Here is an 18,400-nt window from a genome sequence, read left to right as displayed (position 1 = left end):
TGATTTTTTAGGTGCATAATTAAAACAAACAAACAAAAAAACCTCAAAACATTTGAATGCATTTCTGTACATATGATCCAGACATCTCATTCTGAGACTTTAAAAAGAACTAAATAGAGTGTGAGCTACATAGGCAATCGGCTGCTACGTTTACAGCTAATATTTAAAACTACGATGGAAGAAATTGGATGAAGTGTGGCAGTACGGACTGCCACAGGCAAGAGCAGTATCTGAAAAAAATTTTACCAAATACCTGCTGTGTCACAACTTTGGGACTACTAGGATGATGTGGATACTTCTCTTTGAAGTAGGAAAGTGCTGTATGTGCAGAAAGTTAATAATACCTTGTCCTCATCAAGCTCTTGAATGCTCCCTGTTAATCATGTTACTAAGAAAATAGTGTCCGAGTGCTGGGAATGATTAGAAATTTACATTCAGAAATGATGCATCTGTTTGAGTTAATGTATCTTGGAGGAATTATTGAAAATGCTTCTCTGTGGAGTGTGTTCAATATAGAATATTGATTTGTTTTAGATCAAAGTAGCCACTTTCCCATCCAGCTGTGTTCCCATAAAACATGAATGGTAGATTAACATTCTAGACTGACGTGAGAGTTAAAGTTTGTAGACGAGAAAAATGATTTGTCTCCCAAGCTCGAGGTTTTAGATGAAGCTTGTGAAACTGCTGATGACATTTTTTTTTTTTTTTCCTCTGAGGACAAACAGATTTGATAGCCAGGAAGAAGCCTGACAGTTTTTTCTATTTGCAATAAGAAAAAAAAGAATTGCAGTAGAAGTGTTTGTGTTGTTTCTCCTCTTTAGTTTGACTTTCAATTCTGCAAGCGTTTGTGAAGTCATGAAATGCAATCTGTTGGTTGCAGTGGAATGGGATGGAGGCCTTGCCATTGATTTTGGTGGGGCCAAGGCATTACACTCCCTTAGGGGGATAAATATTTTCAAACCCTGGCTGCTTTACTGTGGTGAAGGCTCAGGGTGACTGTTAACATTCTGTTGTTTCTTCAGAGGTTAGAGTGAGGGATAAATAGATTTATTTTTTTTCACCTAAGTGCCTAGAAATTGGAAATACTATGGTAGGGCTCTGTTAGTAAATGCTTTTGGTGTGATAGTACCATCTGTATGAGTCTGTGTACATTATGGTATCCTGTTTGTGGAGTAGCATATTTCTTTGTGTTAAATTTTTTACAGTCATAGTCTTCCGTGAGTGACTTCTTTTATAAACTAAAGAAAATAAAATCAGCTTGGCCATTTCTGTGGTTCCTATTGCTGCAGTCTCAAAGAACTTTGTGGTACATATTTCTACATCCTCGTGAGATTAAACAATAATTCTTGCTGTTCCCCTTTTACACAAATGGAAACTGAGGCATAGAGAAATAATTTCCTCTCAGGTTGTACATTAAATCAGTGGCATTTCTGGGAAATGAATGAAGATTTCCAAGTTTCAGTACATTGAATATGAATATTTTGCATGCAAAAGCATCAGACTTGGTATTTGCTGGTTTTGTGACATCTCGCCATAAGTAGGCTGCTTAAGTGTTTAATGTTGCTGTACATAACATATGGGCTGACCTGTAGTGATTGCAAGTACCACAGGCTTCCTATCTGGCATTTTTCATGCTAAAGGCTTGGTTTGTCATTTGTGAGAGAACGCCCTGCTACAGGAAGGTGCTATTTTAGCAGTAATTAAGACCAATTTTTTCAATAGGATTGCCTTTTAGGGAAAAGCTCACTACACTTAGGACTGCAAACCTGGTAAGGGTCTGACTAGTACTGTTAACGCTGCTGCTAATGGCAGAGTGGGCTACTGCTTAGAAGAGTTAGTTACCACCACAAAAACAGAGACTGAGCCTGCTGCATGTGGTGCTCCTGCAGGTGTAGCTCACAGCAGCAGTTTGCTAGCTTTGGTTGGCCTGGGAATGTACTAGCAGTAACAATGAGTAATTCCTACAGTATGTTTTCTGTGTGATACACAGCTATGGAGGATTTAACAGCTTTCGCTGCTTAAAAGTAGTCCTGCTGCAGCAGAAGATTGACCCACCAAAGTCACCAGACATTATTCAAGCCTAGTTACTATTCTTACTAGGCACCAATCATTAGCATCACTGCATTACAATGTGTTCTAAATAAAACTGATTTTCTGATTATATCTTGTAACTAATTGTTCTGTTCTCTCTTTTCCATGTTTGAGGATAGCATGGTTTGTTCTTTGTCTTAAGGAGTTTTTACTGCTTGGATGGGAAGCACAGTTGATAGGGTTGATGCAAATACATATTTTTTTAAAGAAGTAAATAATACACCAGTTGGTTTTATCGGAGTGTTTTAATTTGACGTAAGTCGAAGATTGAGGCCATTACATCTGCGTGGTTGTTGTTTGCTTTGTTGCTCCCAGTACAGATAATGATCTGAAAGCAGCCTTGCATTTCAAAGGGATGCTTTTATTGAAGGGTCAGAATTTCAGAATTATAACCTGTTGTTTTTGCTTTTCTTACAGAGAAGAGCAAGAAGAATCCTCAGCAATTCGAGTTGGTTTTGTCACTTATAACAAGGTCCTCCACTTTTTTAATGTAAAAAGCAGCTTAGCTCAGCCTCAGATGATGGTCGTCTCAGATGTTGGAGAAGTTTTTGTTCCTTTGCTGGATGGTTTCCTTGTTAACTTTCAGGAATCACGATCTGTTGTTACCAAGTAAAGTATAATTATTCCATATGTGAATAAGATCTGAATGCTTATGATATGCATTATGCCTTTTAGTCAGTTGTGTTATCGGGTTTTGGGGGGTATATGTATTTACTGCGATACTTTAGAAGTCAGGAGATGCTTCAAGTCATGTATTTCCACGTCTGAGGCAAAGAAAAAGTGATATCAACAACCCCCCAGTGCTGAATTTGAAAGCATATTTGGTCCAGGTGCAAAGCATGCATCTTCAGCTGCGCTGCTTCAAAAATGGAAGGGGTGTTGTGGCTATGTGCCATGTTGCATGTTTTTCCTCTTGCGATGTGTATGATGCACACCTGGATATGATCTAAGGACTCATAAGTCCTTACAGCACACTAGGACTCCTTAATTTTTAGATATTTTTTATTTATTGCATGTTCCTTTATGTTACCAGCTTTGAAATAGTGCATCTCATAGAATTTAAATGTTTATACTTTGTTTTTATTCTGGCTGGAATCCTAAGAAATTGAGCGATCAAAATTCATATTTTTTTAATATAAATTTGCATGGAAAACAGCCTTCTGTGTGAAGGCTTGGTATGTTAAAAGGTATGTTTGGGGATTATCCTAAACATGCTAACCAGTTGAGACACTGATCCTTTTGTGTTTTGTAGCTTGTTGGACCAGATTCCAGAGATGTTTGCAGACACTAATGAGAGTGAGACCATCTTCACTCCTGTTATCCAGGCTGGCATGGAGGCGCTAAAGGTTAGAATGTTCCTCTCTGTAAGAGAAACAGCTCTTAAATGAGAATAAGACTAGATAAGCTGCAGAAATTCTGTTTGCTAGAAGCCAGTCCCAAGTCCTCCTACAAATCACAATGGTAGAATAGAAAAAAAAGTCGATGATTGTTTCCAGCACTAATGTTCCGTTATTCTAACAGTACATTTGAACTGCTTTAGTCAAAATGAGAACACTGACAGACATAACATCTGTTTCCAGATTTTGCTTATTGAGGGAAACCAGTCTCTAGAGTCTATTCCACATAGAATGGATGTTTAGGAGAAAATGAGGAGCAGGAGTCAGTTTCTTGTTCAGTATTTGAGAGAAATAAAAAAGTGTTTAGTTACTGCAGCAGAACTGATAGATACTCTGGATGTTTGCACAGATACCCAGTCCTTGCATGTGTGAAGGGCAGGAGAAGAGTCAGTGTAAGATACGATTTTGCCCTGCCTAGTCTGCTTCTGCTGTCTCCTTGTGCAAAACAAGATCTTTGTGACTATTTATGACTCAATCAGATAGGGGGTTGGAGGGTTTCTGCTTAACTGACAAGTTCTCACAACTTGAATACAGCTGAAAATGAATCCACAGGTCAAGATGCGTCCCCAGTTGCTTTCTGCAAGTCTAGGACATCCCCTGAAGTGCTGACATTTCCAGGGAGCGCTGCCAATTAAAAGAATGCCACCATGGTTCACAAGATTTGTAGGGGCAGAAAACGGGCAGTGGTGTTAAAATAGTTGATTTATCTGTGAGCTGTGTATAAGGAAAGCATGAACTTTGAGTAGATAAATTTGTTGAACTGAAAATACACAACATTTCTCAAATCTGTTTATTAAATGTTTAATTAATACCTGTTTTCTTGTTATTTATTCATACTGCCAGAAGGTATGTGTGCAAAACAGACGTTTGGTTACTACTTCCATTCGAATGCTCTTTGCCAATACTTGACTTCTACAAAACAAACTTAAGGGCCATAATTGTAAATTTCCTTTGATGTTGGCTATAAAAGAAAGCAGCTCTTAATTAAGCTTTTTATTTAGCTCACTATTTTAAAGTTACAATTTGTAAGGATTTTTGCTGTAAATTATTAATATGCATATATCTGCGCTCAAGAAAACAATTCTTGTCTAAAAAGAATAAAATGGATTGTGTTCCTATTTGAGATTAATACACTTTTAGAAATAATATAAATACATTTTAGAAAATTTGTCAAAAACCATGTCAGTAATTCCCAATGCGTATAATGACAAATAGGTATTTGATAAGTCTTTGTCTTCAGCAGAATGCTTCTTAAAAGGAATTGAAGAAATTGGCATTCGTGATTAAAGATAGCTATGCTTGAAATATTAGGGGTAAAATTTCAGCTCTCTTACAAGTAAGATGTTGCCTTTGATTGGATTTCTGCCATAGCAAAGAGATTTGTAGTTTTCCCAGAAGAATGTCATAGCTTATTTTGAAATGTGAAATATCTTTATCTTGTGAACATCTTGAGATCTGGAGGAGAAAGAGTACCAAAGCTGATTTGTGTCTTAGGTATTGCAGTTTTAACCTGGATGTGCGGTTAAGTCTGGAGCAAGAAAGGACAAATCCCTCTTTATTCCTTCCTTCTGTTCACCCAACTTCTTCAATACTTGGAAGACCTCAGAATTTCTAATCAGTTTTCACTTCTCTTTGCTTTAACTTTTGGTCAGCCCTGAAGTGGTCAGGCAGCTGGACTAGATGATCCTTGTAGTAGGTCCCTTCCAACTGAAATAGTCTGTTCTGATCTTTCCCATTACCTGTCTCAAGAGTAAGCGATAAACTGGATTTTCTAAATTTTGTTGGAAAAGCTTGTTAATAGTACAGAGATGCCTGTGGTACTGCTACTGTTGTTGCTTTCTTCTTTGGAATTCAGGGTTTTCTGTCAGTACTTTGTCATCTCAGTAAATATCACGTTCTCACTGGAGTTCTAAGTAAGAATGGAAAACTTGAATAAAACTGGCAGTTACTTCACTTCTTAGTGACAGGAGGAAATGTTCATTACAAGTTTTGATACTCCTGCACTTTAGTCTAGATTTGAACGTGGAATCTAGTACAGGAATGTAATCCTTGCTTGTCTATAAAAATGTAGTGAACACTATTGTGCCTGAACTGAAAGAAATATTTTTTCTGTTAAATTACATTTCCTTTTAATTTTATCTGATTTAGTATTTGTACTTTTGATACTTGTTGCATATTGCTTGTATCCAATTAGAAAGTCTCCAAGAGAGGTAGTCCTTGTTTTGCCCATCCAAGATTTTTGATTCCTATGTAGAAATTACCGTAACAATGCATCAGCCAATGTATCTGTGCATTAGACCAAGTTGTTTGCTGACATAAAATTTCCAATTTGTTTCAGGACTTATTTCCATCAAGTTTTGAGTCTTTAAATGAATTATTTAGCTCTGAGAAACTTGCGGAAAGTTTACACTGTTCTCTCAAGATACCACAATGTATGAAAATTAGACTTGTTTATCTTAGCAGTAATAAATATGCCAATATGGTGTCTTTGAAACAGGCTGCAGAATGTGCTGGAAAACTGTTTATTTTCCATTCATCATTGCCAACTGCAGAAGCACCAGGGAAGCTGAGAAACAGAGATGACAAAAAACTACTCAATACAGATAAAGAAAAGGTATTTTCTGCTCTGAGTTAACAAGGGGCTGCTATTATGCTGAATTTCTCTAATAGAAGCTTGACCTTTTTTCATTTATTTTCTTTTGCAAGGATGTCTTAATTATATAATATTCCCATTCTCATTGTGCCTTGATTATGTGGATACATTGATGCTGCCCCTACAGGAACACTGAAGTCAAAACTGCAAGTCATTCCACCCATCAAGAGCCTTTATTACCTGCCTGTTAGTGATTTAGTTGTCTAAGAACCGAGTTGGTTCCCTGCATACAAGTGTATGGGCAGGGGCAACACATTTTTAATCAAATCCATGCCTCACTTTAAACTTCCACTTCATCTTTTTTTCTTCAAGTGGGTGTTTGGATTGTGGCTGGCTACCAACAGTATCTAATGTTATGACACTTGCATTATTTAATTCTGTGCAGACGCTTTTCCAGCCCCAGGCAAATTCTTACGAGGCCTTAGCCAGGGACTGTGTGGCTAATGGCTGCTGCGTGAATTTGTTCCTCTTCCCGAATCAGTATGTGGACGTAGCCTCTATGGGTCTCGTCACAATGTACACTGGAGGAACATTGTACAAGTACAACAATTTCCAGGTAAGTGATGTGTATTTCCTGCCTTTCAGATAGTAACACCTGAGGATCTCTTGGTTTTCCTTTTCAATGTGTGCTTTGACATTTAACATAAGTGGAGCGAATCTAGAAAACTTACTTATAAACTCCAGGGGATAAAATTCAAACTTAGAAATGACAGATCAGGCTCAAATATATATCTCAAAACAGTAATAAGCTGGTTGGTATCTTAAAATTCCATCCACTTACTTAAATATGCTGGTGCCTGAGCAAGGAAGTCAGTTACTCCTGTATATAAAGATAAAAATGCTTACGATAAAGACCCCCCAAAAAGCTGTAACACTTGTTTAAAATTTCATGAGAATCTCTCTGGGGAGTGGGGGACTTCCTCTGTGTCAGGAGCTGTCCTGCAAAAAAAGCGTTTTTTGCAAAGTCAGCAAGGCTACTCTGCAATTCTTAAGGCTGTGCCATAAAATCCAAGCTAGGCTGCAAGGTTAAGTGCAGGAATGGATGTTACTGGAGATAATTTGATTGAATAGAAATTCTGGATGTCCAAGCCTAGTGATGAATTGGTGGACACTTGCCTACATATGTTTCTGTTAACAAAACAACAATCAACATTGCTTCTCTTTTTGAAGGGAACGACAGATGTTAAACGTGAAAAGAACAGATTCGATGTCGGGGAGATCACGGGGGGAGGGAAGAGGGTTGGGTTTCTGCTATGTTGCTGCCACCCGGTGGTGAACTGCAACTTTTGCTTTTGCTTTGCGTTTCTAGCTCAACGCTGACAGTCCCCAGTTCTTAAGTGACCTCAGGAAGGACGTATCAAAAAAGACCGGATTTGATGCAATAATGAGGGTTCGGACGAGTACAGGTAAAGGTGCCCGTTGGGAACAAAAATAAACATGAATAAATATGACAATATATAACTTAAAATAATATAGTGCTGTAGAGGTCACGTGTAAGATCAGGCTAACTGTTTTAACTTCATTATGTATCTCTTGAAAAGTAATTGGATAGGCTGATAAAATGCATTAATATGTCCTTCCTGTATATGCCTCCATAATAATTAATTTTCAAATACAAGTAAGGCTTCTGATCATTATGCATGCATCTTGGATTGCAAGCAAGTTGTATAAAAAAGTGTTGCTGCTGGACACTTGCATGTTCCTTCATTTTCACACTTCAAATGACATTACTGTGTCTACTTTTCACGCATTCATTCCTACCTCAAATGCAAGCATTTGAGAAACAAACACACACAAAGTGGCCAAATCAACAGTGCAAAAGGTTCTGGGTGGTCTCAGTCACAGTGCAGCTTTGTGGCCCATCAGCTTTTCCCTTCTCACCCAGCTGTCAAAAAATGCCATCAGCAAGGACAGTTGGTGACAGCTGAGGGTGCAAATCCTCGAGGGAAAATGGTTCCTGTTTCAGTAAGCAAAAATTGACTAACCATAAAAAGAAAGTCACAAGACAGTGTCAATTTTATTTGCCATTTTTAAATAAAAGGATATGGGTTTTTTGTTTTAATTTGGCTGTAGGCTTCAGGGCTACCGACTTCTTTGGTGCTATTTACATGAACAACACCACAGATGTAGAGATGGCAGCAGTTGACTGTGACAAGGCAGTGACAGTGGAATTCAAACATGATGACAAACTGAATGAAGACAGTGGAGCCCTAATTCAGGTAAAAAAAGCTTAATTACGTGTAACGCCATGAAATTGTGAGTAAGAACTTCTGCAGCTGTAACAGAGAAAAAGTTAGGGTGTAGGACTGATGGGAGCAAGGCACAGCTTGCACAGACTCTGGTGACATAATACTACTAATAAAACAATGTTTTAATTAACCAGCCAAAGGTTGCATCTTACCTCAAAAGCACAAACAATGCCCCTCATGACAATTAGTGTGTTTGCCTACCTCTATATTGCATGTTCTATTCAGGGATACCAAAATGCTTTCTCAACACTCACTGAGACCTTGTCAGCTATTATTTTTCCCATTTTACTAAATAAGTTTGTTTATTTGAAGTACAAGATTCATTGCTACTTATATGGAAACTGTTATTGATGTGGTATTCCTTGTGACACCTCCGTTTTAAGAGCAGTTCTCTATTGCTAAACATCGCTTCCAACCCTACGGACTGCTCAAGACCCACCAGCAATGGTACCTGTGCAATGGAAGTTGGCGCTTGCAAGTGTCAGCTGGCTGCCCTGCTCCCTCAGGCCCCACAGCACTCACCGGCTGGCATCACTACATACTCTGCGAATTATAAGACAGCACAGCACCCTCTCTCCCACACAGAGTGGTTCCAGTCTCTGAGAGGAAAGGGGCAAGCCCTCCATGGTCCTCTGCTCAGTTCAGATCAGACTGGCTGCAGCAGCAGCACCACTAGCATGGGAATTTTGCCTAGTGCATCAGGAACTTCCTTCCTACCTTGAAAATGCCAGGCTGTTCCACAGCTTATTAAATCTGCATCCTGCCTTGGTCCACAACGTGGGTCCTCCGTAACAGTTCCAGGAAATGCCACTTGGGCAATAATTGGTATTTTTCTGTGTAAATGGCCAACAAGCAGACTTGTGATATATCTTTTGTTAGGAATGGGATTATCCCACCCATTAACAGATGATGAATGGGATCTGGTCGTTTACTATTCTAGGTGTTTAGTCATGACCTTTTTCTTGTTTAAGGACAGAAAACGTTACTGCTTGCAAGGTTTTAACCTTAAGCCACAGGATTATCTGAACTTTTTATTTCTGTTCTGCTTGGCTTTTAGCTTGCCCCTATAAATACATTTCATAGGTCAGCAGTTAATCCCTGTGTGGTGAAACATCCAGTTTGGTATGTCTGAAGTTGCTTCCTAGAGCCACGGTGCAGCTGTGGCAGTGATGTATAGGCCATGTAGATGTTGCATTTACAGCTCCTTCATATGAGAGATACTTGTGGAAGAATCTAATGCAAGGTAGCTTGCAGTCTGTTTGGCCTGCAGGCTTTAGATCATATGTTATATTGAAGTATCAACATTATCTTGAAATAGAATGGGAGTAGTAAGGAAATTCTTAAATTACACCCTTGATTTTTAGTAGCTAAGCCTATGGTTAGCAGGACCTTGCTTTGCTTCATAAGCAACTTGTTCACGTAAAAAGAACCACTCAACTTTTCAGATTAGGAAGTGTCTTTTGTGTTGTTTTGCCAAGAGATAATGTGATGGGCAAGCTTCTCATCTCTTGTGCGGCATCTTTTCCATTACATTTATTTGAACTGTTCAAATATTGCACGATTACACAGTATGACTTAGAGATTTACAATCAGTGGTCTCTTGTTTTTCAGATGATACCATCAGTGTGTAGCAAATGAGAGTAACAGAAGTAATTGTATGCCTTTTATGCACAAAGTAGGTGGCTCTTCCGTGATGGAAGTTTTTTGTTTTAAAATAAAAGGTAATTTGCTTCTCTGTTACAGTGTGCGGTCCTCTACACATCAATAAGCGGGCAAAGACGACTTCGCATACACAATATAGGTTTAAATTGTAGTTCCCAGTTAGCTGATGTCTACAAAACTTGTGAGACAGATGCACTTATCAACTTCTTCGCTAAGTCAGGTAAAGTTTAACAGATGGATTTTGTTTCTTTTTTGCTTTGGGGTGGAGGAAGGAAAAGGAAAGGGGGCTGAGGGAAATCATGTTTTGAAGTAGTAAAAAATTGAAAAGAAATAGATTACATATTTTAGACATACTGCCTTACATGTAATGCTTGTGAAGGTAGCTAGAAACATGTAATGCACAAAACCATATAGACACAGTAGTAGAAATGGACATCCTATCATAGTGTTGGAGGTTTGGCAGGGGTTTTTTAGGCAAAGATAGATGAATAAACATCCTTCAAGATGCTGTCTGTAAAAGAGAGTAAAAAGCAGCCATAGACCTCAGGGAAGTAAAATTAGAAGCTAGCAGAATACAGATATTTTTAAGAGTATGTGTCCATCTTTAGCATGTTCTTTTATTCTTCTGTATTTGTAGCTTTTAAAGCCATTCTAAGCCAACCACTGAAGATGGTCAGAGAGATCCTGGTGAATCAGACAGCTCACATGCTGGCGTGTTACAGGAAGAATTGTGCCAGCCCGTCGGCAATAAGCCAGGTAAAACTCATCCGAACTTGGTCCTCCCCCAGCCAGGCTTTGCAGCAGACAACAACCAACCCTGCAACCTCAGCAGTACCAGAAAGGAAAATTTCAGGACTTATTTGAATGACAATTGGCAATTTTGTACATTGCCAAAATTAATTCTTTCTTCTTCTTCTTGAATGTAACATATAGATTAGAATTATTAGCACATCCTTAAAATTCAGTGGCTCTAGTAAAAGCAACAATTGCTTCCTTTGAAATTATTCACACTTATGTCCTGGCGATTCATACCATGCACTCCTTCCAGTAATCAAAAGCCTGGGCAATGACTTGTTTAATGTTAATGAGGACCAGAGCGACACTTGCTGCGGACCTTCATTTGCCTCCTAATGGTTCAGAGAAAAACCACCCACTTTTCCTATGTGACTCCCCTTTCATTTAGTACCTAAAACTGAGCATGGGTTACAGGGAGACAACAGCATCCAAGATGATGACTACAGTCTATAGGGCAAATAATTTCTGTTGGATTCTTATTAAATGTATTTAACCATTCAGAGCTGTCGCATCTGGTTTGAAATAGCACATATAAACAAGTTTTCTAGTTATTTTTCTCTTTCATCAAAGAAAACAAGCAGTGGTTTAGTTAAATGTTTGAAAGTCCAGCTCTCATTCCCCAGCATGTGGGATATACTAAGTAACAAGCTTTCTCTGCCTCTCAGCTCATCCTTCCAGACGCAATGAAGGTGCTGCCTGTGTACATGAACTGTCTGTTGAAGAGCTGTGTGCTAGTTGGCAGACCAGAAATTCCAACTGATGAGAGAGCTTACCACCGACAGCTGGTCATGTCTATGGGGGTAGCTGACACACAGTTGTTTTTGTATCCCCAGCTTCTGCCAATTGTGAGTATGTTGTTTGCACATCTTTTCATTTTCACCAAAACTTTTTTCAATATGTTGCGATTTGACAATTGTACAGGTGCAGAAAAGATTCTGTGTGCCGGGCAGGTGGTGTACTACCATGCTGGATTACATTTTTACTGTGACAGAGTTGCTAGTTGAACTAACTTGAGGCAGGAGGGTACAACCTCTAGTTTAATGGAAAATGGGGGAAGTAACATTATCAATCATTGACATCAGCATCCTCTAAGAATCTCACTGTACTTTTAGCAAGGTTTTGGCCCAGGCTAATGAAAGATGCCAGCTTTACTAAAAGATCAGCAGTGATCAGTCTCTCCACTTATGGCAGGTCTTCCTTTGCACACAGTGCACCAACGGAAAAAGAGGAGGTCTGGTTTCTAATTCCTCTAATCTGGAAAGGAACTGCTAAGATGTACAAAACCTTTCAACAATTACTTTTCAGTATCTAAATTAGAGCTTTAGTCACCTTGAAGTCACCAAGTACAGTAACTCTTGTGTATTTTTGCCCCACAGCACAGCCTGGATCTGAAGAGTGACACCGTCCCAGCTGCAGTCCGCTGCTCTGAGGAACGTCTCTCAGAAGGAGGGGCCTTCCTTCTGGCCAATGGTCTGAGTATGTTCCTATGGCTGGGAGTCAGCATACCCCCAGAGCTCATCCAAGGGCTTTTCAACGTGCCGTCCTTTGCACACATCAGCACCGAGGCTGTGAGTAGATGGAGACTAGGCCTTTTTCAGAATTTATGATTTAGTTAGACCAGACTGCTACTGAGAGAAACAAGTGAGACAGATTTTCATCATTCAAGTAAAAGCAGAAACAGGTGACCAGCAGAAGGTGTTGACACCAGAACTGTCTTAACATACCTAAAACTTTAATAAGCTTTAACACACTGAACACTTACAGGAGAGAAGCTTTCACAACATTTTTAAACCACCTTAAACTTTCACTGTTTTAGTTATTTAAACTTCTATTGAATGTGTGTTGCTAAAATTGGAACAAATAACTTTGCAATAGTTAAGTGTTTCTCTTGATAATGAATTTTCATATAGTGATTATTTTAAACTGAAAAACAGCTTAGACAGACAAGAGACACACTTTGGTGAAGGAGATGGCATTTCCCAGTTTAGAGCCAAAAGCTGCAGTAACTTGCATCATAAATATCAGCAGCTAGTCTTGCATGAATGCATAAGAGATGTGACTAGCATATAACAACCTCCCGTGCTTTCATTCTGACAGACATCACTGCCTGACCTGGACAATCCATTTTCTAAGAAACTTAAGTCAATACTGGAGCGTATCCAGAGCCAAAAGCCCTACACTATGAAGGTAACTTCTCTCTGTCTCAACTGATTCCTCCTACATGTTCAAAAGAACACCACTGGCTTTGACAAAACTTACTGGTAGCTGTGAATGGTTTTTGACAAAACTTACTGGTAGCTGTGAATGGTTTTACATTACCAGGAATTTTCCTGTGAGTTGCAGCATGCGCTGTAGGCACAAACATCTCATGTTTAATTCTTCATCAAAAGATATTTTCAGAGGTAGTTGAGTCTAAACCATTTCATTCTGCAAACCTTAATTCACACTAGTCTCTCTCCTGTGTTTGTAAATACAGCTACTGAAAGGCAGAGATTTACTGTTTCCCTCCCCTCCCCCCCAACAGCATACAGTAACAGATACAGGAAAACTCTACTGCCATAGTATGATTGAACCCTAAAATAACATATCTCATCTTCTCAGCTGATTATAGTGAAACAACGGGAGCAGCCAGAGGTGCTTTTCCGACAGTTCCTGGTAGAAGACAAGAGTATTTATGGAGGAGCTTCTTACGTGGATTTCTTATGCTGTGTTCACAAAGAGATCTGCCAGCTGCTCAGTTAAGGAAACTCAAAGAATGCTTTGTCAGTTTCTTTTTGATTTTGCAAGAGGGACAGTCATTGGTGCCTGAAGGCTGGCCCACAGCTCCACCATACCTGGGCATTCTGCTGTGCTTTAGTGAACCTTTTCTGTGCTCTTTTTGTACAGTTTCATTTCACACCAACTCTCACTGTATTTAGCTTACTTATTAAGCTGTAGAATAGGAAGTTCTGCACTCAGGTATTAATCTTCTGGGAGTCCCAACTCTTTCTCTTAGTGAAGTAAGTGCCAGATTTCAAACTGTCAATGGCTTAAGAGCATATGGGATGCATTTATTGAAATATAATTTAGAAAGCTCTTTTAATTATTCCTTTTGCTAGTCGTAAGTTGTACAAGAGCCAGGAAAGATGCTAAAAATCTATACTGAAGAGGAAAAAAAATAGAAAACACTTGCTTTTTCTAAGTGAGGGCATACAGTTGAATCAGATTTGCAATAATTGTGTAGTTCAATTTGAGTACTTCAAAAAAAATAATCCCTTTCTTCTGGAAGGGACAAGCATTACAAGCAACAGAGCCCTAGATAACCAGGACACAAAAATGCCTCCATTTATAACTGGACTTGACTCAAGTTTAACAACAACAGACCACAGGAAGAACAGTAACCAAACAATCCTGTTGCTAAGTTTGGCAGATAATGCCACACTATTATGGTACAACTCTCTAGTCTTAAGGGCAGCAATTAATTTAGCCTACTATTTAATTACATTTTCAAAATTGAACACGTTGGCTTTTATTTAGTACACTTGCTAACTGGAATATCCAATACAACTTTGATTGATAAACAAACATCTGTCCCTCAAAGTTTCAGTGGCAGGTCAACTGTAAGACAGTTGACACATTAACCAGAGGTTATTTGTGGTGCTATAAAAAGAAAGCCTCTTGTTTAATACCAGTTCTATTACAGTGACCTCCTCTCACATGACTGCTCTATTCCACAGTCACCGCTTTGAAAAATAAGCCTCTGCTAGTATCAATATTTATGGTAGAATTTAGAAAGCGAGCATCTTTGGAAGAGCTGTTTACCTCAGATACTTCATCAGTTTGTATCTTTAGGACCAATGCCTCTGCATGTGAGGTTTGAACTTTTCCAAACTTGAAAAGCTATTGTTGCAAAAAATCAGTGTTTCAAAGAAAGCAAAAACCCCTCAGAAGTAAGGATAAGAGTTGAGACTCAAAAAAAAAGTGCCTTTAAACATGTTAGTATCATTACTTAGTGTTAATCATTTTAATACCCAAGATAAGCAGTCAAGATGCATATTTTTTTTCATAGCTTTATCACAAAAGTTGTATCCTTGAGCATTGGCTGAGAGCTCTTAAAGAAGTGGCTATCTTTCTTACAAAAGGATCCTTGGACTGAATTCAGCTGCCAAGACAAGCACTTTTTAGCTGAAGACTTTACCCTGTAAAAAGTATTTGTTGCCATTCCAAATCAGTGTACTTTGTAAAATGACACCAGCAACTCTATGTGTAAAGAAATAAGCAATTATTAAATATAATCATCATGTGTGTGTTTACTCTTTCATATACTAAGGTCTCAAAGTTTTTTATGCTAACACCCTCTGCCAAAAGCTATCCAACACCTCTTAAACACTAGCACCTAAAACTAGTAGCCCAGGTCACTACAGAGGGGTGTTTAGGGCAACTAGCAATGGAAACTGGCTTCAAGGTTCATGCAATGCCTTTCCCTGTAAGCACAGCAAGACAATGCAGAAGGTTTGTTGCACCGACTTCAGGAGCCAGGGAATACGGCAAAGTAAAATTAGCAACAATAATTCCTACACAGCATAAACACCACCATCAGTCAAGACCACTGTAGGTCACCTTCTCCTACACCGACTGTAAAGACAGGCAAGCTTATCTGGCACTACAGAATTTGCAGTGTGTTACTGCTGTTAGCATCACCCCCCTGTTACAGCAAGGAAACTCGCTCAAGCTAGGTCTCAAATGTGCCAGAACAGCCTGGCAAGTAAACTGTTTTAGGAAAATGACTTCCCAAGCGAGTCGGGAAATGGGAAGACACAGCCATTCTTACATAGTAAAGCAGTGTAATTAGGAAAACATTTGTGCTCAGCTGCTGAACAAAGTTCACAGCAACTGCAACGAATGAGAGTTTCCCTGTAGAAGTAGGAAGCCGGTGAGCTGCTCACCAGACAGCTCCTGCCTCAGCCACACTTGCTCAGCGCCTGTTTTCTTACCGTATTCCATGGAGTCTGACGATGGCCGAAAGATCATGTCTGCACCGAAACCACGCGCATCTTCTACTTAGCCAGTTCAGGCCATGCAAGCAACACTGACCAACTGCTTTAGGGCAGCATGTCACACCTACAGTTCTGGAGCAAGGTGTACATGTCACTTACCTGTGCACTGGCAAAGCCTACAGAGAGCCAGGACTTCAGGCACTGAGGTGCTATTCAGAACAAAGTTGCAGTAAGACAAAGCTATTCATACCAGCATAGCTAATTTGTCAGAGCTCTGGCTTTTCACACAGAGTTAATTTTACCTGCATTAAGGCATCATAATGGCTGAACTAGCACCAAGATACACATTGATACAACAGTTCTTCCAGCAATCATAGAAGTTATAGCACAGACATATTGCAAGTGCAATTCTTGTCTCCAGCACAAACAGCAGGACTGTAATACTCAGATTCACAGGAGTTAGGCCTTTTTTTTTTTCCTTTTTAATTGCTACAGTTATTATACTCAAAATTACTTTGTGTTTCACCACACAACTTTACTGCTTGCTTTTTCACCTTGTTACAAAAAGGATTAGCAAGCTTTCCTCCATGTTATTAAGTTGACCTTCCTCCCATTACACTAGGCAATTTCTACTATTGCAATAAAGTTGCCACCAACTTTACCAATTTTGGCAGGATAAATCATTTTTTGTACTATAAACAGAAACAGTGGGTCTCATCATCTATCACTTACTTAACTGTATCCTTAAAAAGCCACAATCAAGAAACAAGAGTTATAGAGGTTTTCAATGTAAATAGCCTTAAAGTGTTCATTTATTCTTTTCTAGAGTGCATTCTGGGTATTTCTATCCCCTGCCAAGGATTTTAAAACATCTGAGTATTCTAAAATTAATCCTGAGACTTACTGTCATTGTCAGATCAAAACTGTGTTTTAGGTTGCAGCCTAAATCCCACTCCACTGAACAAAGCATTTGGTATCTATCTATGAACATACGCCCTGAGCCTGTGTTCATCATACTGTGCTGGGGAAGAACCCCAAAACCCCTAAGAGCATTGCCCACCAACCCACATATCACATCCAGAATTTCAACCAACTTCTGGTAACCAGCAGCATCAGAAGGTGGAAAGAATTCTCAAACTGACAACTGGATTTACAGTTGACTGATGTCTTAAAATCCCTTTGAAGCTAAATGCTGACATCCCAAGTATCTTGTTGGTGTAACTGTCGAATCCTTCACTCACTCAATTCAAGTAGAGTGCAAGATACTATGAGCCTCTTCCAGAATGGAAAGACATAATGAGATCTAGACAGGCACCCCAAATCAGACTGGTGGCATTAGGCATTCAGTAAAATTGGCAAGGAAGAAACTTGTTTGTTAGGCTTTTTATCATCAAGGATAGCATGCTCAAATCAAGTCTTATTTACTTGTGGTAAATGAAATACTCATCAGTTCACTGATGATGAGTATTATCCTCCTCCTTCTGTTAAAGCATTACAACTGAGAAGTTAACTGACAACCGGTAATGAAATTAAAAGCTTTTCATCTCTAGACACCACTTTAGATACAGTCCAAATCAACAGTGATTAAAAAGATGACCAGATGTTTTTTCTATATAACTGGGGGGGGGCGGGGGCAGGGATAGTGTCTCACTACTGTGTTTTCTAAGTATCATCTCCACAACCGCAAGTATGCACCTTTGGGTATGCACACCCACGCACTACTGTCTTACCTTTACAGGCAATCAGTCTATCACTGTTGAAACACCACCTTCAGATTAGGACCAACAGGTGTCTGTCTTCATAGAGCATAGGTAACTGTCTGTCAACCTCAATTAAAAAAAATAAGGTCAGTTGTTTGTCAACGACATGTACACTACACTTCTCTGGTGAGCTGGCCCATCCAGACAGATCTAATCTAACACTCTGTGGAGCAATATTCTTTTTTCCTTAGCTATTTCAGCTTTGAGGGGAAAAAACAAGAAACCTAACTCTGCATGCTCAAGAGGGATTTATATGGTAAGAGTTTTTTTTCTTTAAAATTTCCCAAGTCACTGAAGTCTTGATCAGCACCCCAACTTATGCAAACTGGCACAGATGCACATCCCAACTGGTTATTTTTGAGTCTCCTCTTCAGTGTGGCCTAATCTTCTACATTAAGAGTAGGCTAAGCACTGAACTGTATCAGCTGTGGACATACAATTAAAAGGGAGAAATGCAAATTAACATTTTCTACTAATTGAGAAAAGGAGAAAAAGAAGATTTGTCACTGGCACAAAAGCAGACTTCCTAAGATTAAGCGTCTCCAGTACTTGCTTTTTGAGTAAGAACATGATTAGGGCACAATCAGGAAAAAGTTTTCTTACTGTGGCATGTAACTTCTGTCAAACTCTGATCCAAGTAGTCTTTGACAGACTTCACTGACAGTCAGATGGGCACTACCCTTAAAACACTGTCATTCCCCCCCCCCCAAATCCAGTCACTTACTCTTGAGACATGCCAATGTAAGACAGGAAGAAACAAAATGTGAGCAATAGGCAAGTTTCAGCTGCATTTCAGCAGTCCCTGAGTAAGCACAGT

The 18,400-nt window shown here is 39.2% G+C and overlaps 1 protein-coding gene across 5 annotated transcripts in view; it reads left to right on the top strand.

The window, feature by feature from the left end:
• Positions 1–15,144, top strand: part of SEC24D (SEC24 homolog D, COPII coat complex component) — a 58,367-nt gene extending 43,223 nt beyond the window's left edge. For all 5 annotated transcript variants that reach the window (XM_049814833.1, XM_049814830.1, XM_049814829.1 and 2 more), the window contains 12 exons: positions 2,509–2,700; positions 3,344–3,437; positions 5,986–6,102; positions 6,527–6,697; positions 7,451–7,547; positions 8,215–8,360; positions 10,134–10,272; positions 10,690–10,808; positions 11,513–11,692; positions 12,224–12,415; positions 12,945–13,034; positions 13,449–15,144. In XM_049814833.1, the coding sequence (XP_049670790.1) occupies positions 2,509–2,700; positions 3,344–3,437; positions 5,986–6,102; positions 6,527–6,697; positions 7,451–7,547; positions 8,215–8,360; positions 10,134–10,272; positions 10,690–10,808; positions 11,513–11,692; positions 12,224–12,415; positions 12,945–13,034; positions 13,449–13,589 (1,678 nt within the window). In that variant the 3' untranslated portion in view covers positions 13,590–15,144. The remainder of the gene's footprint in view (positions 1–2,508; positions 2,701–3,343; positions 3,438–5,985; positions 6,103–6,526; positions 6,698–7,450; positions 7,548–8,214; positions 8,361–10,133; positions 10,273–10,689; positions 10,809–11,512; positions 11,693–12,223; positions 12,416–12,944; positions 13,035–13,448) is intronic.
• The last annotated feature ends 3,256 nt before the right edge of the window (positions 15,145–18,400 follow it).

Source organism: Accipiter gentilis, chromosome 12, assembly GCF_929443795.1.
Source record: "Accipiter gentilis chromosome 12, bAccGen1.1, whole genome shotgun sequence".
NCBI lineage: Eukaryota > Metazoa > Chordata > Aves > Accipitriformes > Accipitridae > Astur > Astur gentilis.
The sequence above is the reverse complement of the archived record's forward strand: the minus strand, read 5'-3'. Positions and strand labels throughout refer to the sequence as shown.